Below are 4,514 nucleotides of genomic sequence, written 5' to 3' on the forward strand. Positions count from 1 at the left end.
TGAAAATTTACCACCAAAATAAAGTAGAATATGTCACGAAAAAACTATCTCAGAATCAGAATATTCGGTAAAAGCGTTTTAGAGTTATTAATGCCTAAAACGACTGTGGTCAGAATTGTGAAAAAGGGCTCAGTCCTTAAGGTGAAAAAGGGCTGCGTCCTTAAGGGTTTAATGTGGATAAGTGCAAGATAATGCACATGGGGCGTAAAAACCCTCGGGCAGAATATAGAATATTTGACACAGTCCTGACCTCAGTATCTGAGGAAAGGGATTAAGGAGAAATTATTTCAGAAGACTTAAAGGTAGGAAGACAATGTAATAGAGCAGCAGGAAACAATAGCAGAATGCTTGGATGTATAGGGAGAGGTATAAGCAGTAGAAAGAGAGAAGTGCTCATGCCGCTGTACAGAACACTGGTGAGTCCTCATTTGGAGTATTGTGCGCAGTACTGGAGAACGTATCTCCAGAAGTATATAGATACTCTAGAGAGAGTTCAGAGAAGAGCTACTAAACTAGTACATGGATTGCAGGATAAATCATACCAGGAAAGGTTAAAGGACCTTAACATGTATAGCTTGGAAGAAAGAAGAGACAGAGGGGATATGATAGAGACTTTTAAATACATAAAGGGAATCAACATGGTAAAGGAGGAGAGCATATTTAAAAGAAGAAAACTACCAAAAGAGGACATAGTTTTAAATTAGACGGGCAAAGGTTTAAAAGTAATATCAGGAAGTATTACTTTACTGAGAGAGTAGTGGATGCATGGAATAGCCTTCCTGCAGAAGTGGTCGCTGCAAATACAGTGAAGGAGTTTAAACATGCATGGGATAGGCATAAGGCTATCCTTCATATAAGATAGGGCCAGGGACTATTCATAGTATTCAGATTATTGGGCAGACTAGATAGGCCAAATGGTTCTTATCTGCTGACACATTCTATGTTTCTATACTGTATGGATATCAGAAAAATGGTTCCAAGCTCTTATTTCTTTATTAAATTCACTACTTTGGGGCAGAAAACGCACTAGAATGAAATATGTTTATTTAACGTTAGCTGAGCACGATGGGGGCTGGGCACTTCCATTTTTTTTTTATTTTTAGGCACTTTTTAGTAGTGTTGAGCGGCATAGGCCATATTCGAATTCGCGAATATTCGCGAATATATGGACGAATATTCGTCATATATTCGCGAATATTCGCATATTCGTTATCTCCTCGTTTTATTTTCGCATATGCGAAGATTCGCGTATGCGAAAATTAACATATGTGAAAATTTGCATATACAAAATTAGCATGTGCAAAAATTCGCCTGTGCGAAAATTCGCATATGCGAAAATTTGCGTATGCTAATTTTCGCATATACGAATTTTCGCACGGCAGTCTCACACAGTAGTATTACAGCCTTCTTTACACCACACAAGCTGGAAGCAGAGAGGGATGATCACTGTGATGTGTACTGTGAAGAAAAAAAACAAAAAAAAAAAAACGAATATTCGTAATTACGAATATATAGCGCTATATTCGCGAAATTCGCGAATTCGCGAATATGCGATATTCGCGAATAATATTCGAATTGCGAATATTTGCGAGCAACACTACTTTTTAGCACTAAAAGTGCAGAATATTATGAGAAGGAGGGAAAATGTAGTCCTATTTTTTCTCTCTAATGTGTTGTTATAAGGATATTTTTGAAATTTTGGAAGCTGGGATGCTCACTACACCCATGCATATCTATATAATAAAGTATGGGAGGAACTTAAAAAAGGTTTTAAAATCACATGAAGTTTTGACTTTACTTCATTATGGTCAAATAAAGCACTTAAAGAATTCCTTAAAATTAAAGATTCACTCTTTTGGATGAAAAGGGGGCTTATTTATGTAAATCAATTATACGCTCTAGGTCAAATAAAGTCGTTTGAAGAGATAGCCCATAAGTATGGGGTGGCAGGCAATCAGAAACATTGTTTTTTTTTTTTTTTTACAAATAAGTAACGCAGATCATAAACTAATAAAAGGAGAGTTGAGGGGAGTACATTCACATCCCCTTGTTGAATTAATGAGAGGGCCCCCTGCCCCTAATCCCATGACAAAAATGTATAAAATGTTGATGCTATTAAGGGTAGATAGGAAAGGGACTTGGGGGGGGGGGGGGGGTTTACATTCAGATTCATGGGACACAGCCTTTGTAAACTTGAACTTTACATCATATAATAAGGCCCATGTAATGGTACAGTCTAAGATTTTGTATAGGATGTATTATACTCCATGGGGATTGAAGCGTTTGGGCCTCAGACAGGATGCAAACCGTCCAAAATGTCAGATGGAGGATGCTAACTTTTTGTATCTTATATGGAATTATTCCTATATTCATACATTTTGGAATCATCGATATTATTGAAAAAAGGTATAACATTAAGATTCAACGAGACCCTTAGAGGCTTATCCTTGGAGATGTCGGGGATTCTATATATAAAGTTTAATTAGACTATTTCCTTATGCAAAGTTGCTGTCTGGGCATGCTGGGAGTTGTTGTTTTGCAGCGGGTGGGGGTTCACAGCTTGGAGACCACTGCTATAGAGGGTGCAAATGTATCTGAGCCCTGGAACTCAAATAATGTGAAATATGAGATGATCAAAATGGAGCCCCTGCACTAATTACTTGGGTTCTGGGGTCTGTAAGGTCCATAGTAAAAACATCAGGTTCTGTCTATAGCAGATACTAAATCATGACAGCTCCAAGAAACAAGCAGTCATTCTGACATGTCACATGTGATGTCATAGACAGCTGGAGGCATGACATCCCACTGACAGCCACCCGAGCCTTCAGTCTGTAGATTGTTCCAGTGAGATAAGTGAGATTAGTGAGATTAGCGTCTTCTTCTTCTACTTGTCTGAAATGGAGCTAAAAGGTTTGGAGTTTGTCCCCCTCCTGTTGGCGTTTTGGTGTGTGGCCTGGCTTGCCACCAGTTACATCATGACGGTCGTCCTCGGCCATGCAACCTCACCACTGATGAGCATCAGGTAAGATAAACAAGCACAAGATTCTTATTTCATGAGTTGGGAGTGAGGAAATATCCATAATAACATTGGTTTCTTTTCCTTCACAGTGACGTGGGTAATTTCTTTCCCGAAAGCATATTATTCAGAATTGGATTCATAGGGATGTCCATTGGCACTTTGGTACTAACCTTTCTTATTTATAAGTATATGGTTATGCATACTGAAGAGTTCAGGGGTCATCAGGTCCTGATCCAGAGGATCCTGCTGGTCATTGTGTGGGCCTCCTGTTTTGACACAGCTGTCATGCATGTATTTTCCCCCAAAGAATATCCCAGGATACACTTTGTCAGCAGGATAATTTCAATAACATGTGAAGCCTTATACTACCTTGGGCAGTCCATCCAGATGTATAAATTACCAGGAGCAAACAAAGTCATCCACCATAGTAGATGCACCTGCTGTGGCCTGACTTTTGTCTGCACAATTTTCTATTTTGGATATGAAACATTAAAGGAATTATTCTATAATGATGAAGACTGGGACGAGATCCGTGAAATCCCCATCATAATCATCGAGTGGGTGATGCTTCTACTGATCCTGATAAACATCGTGACCTATTATTCCACCATGCAGAGGTTATTGTTGACCGTCTCCAGAAACAGCTGCACACTCTCTCTTAGAGTGAAAATTGATGACTTCGGGGTGTAGACCACCATGTGGGCCATCAAGTGGACTTCTGGGAGAAATACTGCACAGGACACGGGAAAACCATCTAAAGAAGAATAACTGGGGGACTACATATGGTGCCAGTAATCATGGCACAATAATATGAGCTGATGATATAACCTATACAAAAAAATACAAAAACCTACCTAGTTAGAAAAACAGAATCAAATTCATCATTGTAACCACCCTCTGCATTACCCTGTTTATTATTTTTCAAGCAAGCACTTTGTTCTAATTCGTCCACTCTCTGGCGTGCTCCTTGTATAAGGGGTTTGGGATACCCTTTTTGTTTAAAACGATCCTCCAGGTTATCTAGTTGTTGCTGGCATTTTTGTGTGGAAGAACAATTCCTTCGGATTCTTTTTATTTGACCGAATGGAATGTTTTTCTTCCATTGTTTCAGACAGCAACTGTTAAAGTCGAGGTATCTGTTTGCATCCACCTTCTTAAAATAGGTGGCAGTATGCAAACAGCCATCCTGAATATAGATATTTAAAGGGGTATTCCAGGCCAAAACCTTTTTTTATAAATACCAAGTGGCTCAGGAAAGTTAAACAGATTTGTAAATTACTTCTATAAAAAAATCTTAATCCTTCCAATAGTTATTTGCTTCTGAAGTTGAGTTGTTGGTTTCTGTCTAACTGCTCTCTGATGACTCACGTCCCGGGAGCTGTGCAGTTCCTATGGGGATATTCTCCCATCATGCACAGTTCCCGGGACGTGACATCATCATTGAGCAGTTAGACAGAAAACTTCAGAAGCTAATAACTATTGGAAGGATTAAGAT

General features: G+C 39.0%; 1 protein-coding gene across 1 annotated transcript; it reads left to right on the plus strand.

Annotated features, from left to right (window-relative positions):
* Positions 1-2,919: 2,919 nt before the first annotated feature.
* On the plus strand, positions 2,920-3,836 carry LOC130360703 (uncharacterized). The gene is made up of 2 exons (XM_056563255.1): positions 2,920-3,022; positions 3,109-3,836. The coding sequence occupies exons 1-2, from the start codon at positions 2,976-2,978 to the stop codon at positions 3,707-3,709; spliced, it is 648 nt and encodes a 215-aa protein (XP_056419230.1). The 5' UTR covers positions 2,920-2,975; the 3' UTR covers positions 3,710-3,836.
* The last annotated feature ends 678 nt before the right edge of the window (positions 3,837-4,514 follow it).

The sequence above is a fragment of the Hyla sarda genome, chromosome 3, assembly GCF_029499605.1.
Source record: "Hyla sarda isolate aHylSar1 chromosome 3, aHylSar1.hap1, whole genome shotgun sequence".
Lineage (NCBI taxonomy): Eukaryota > Metazoa > Chordata > Amphibia > Anura > Hylidae > Hyla > Hyla sarda.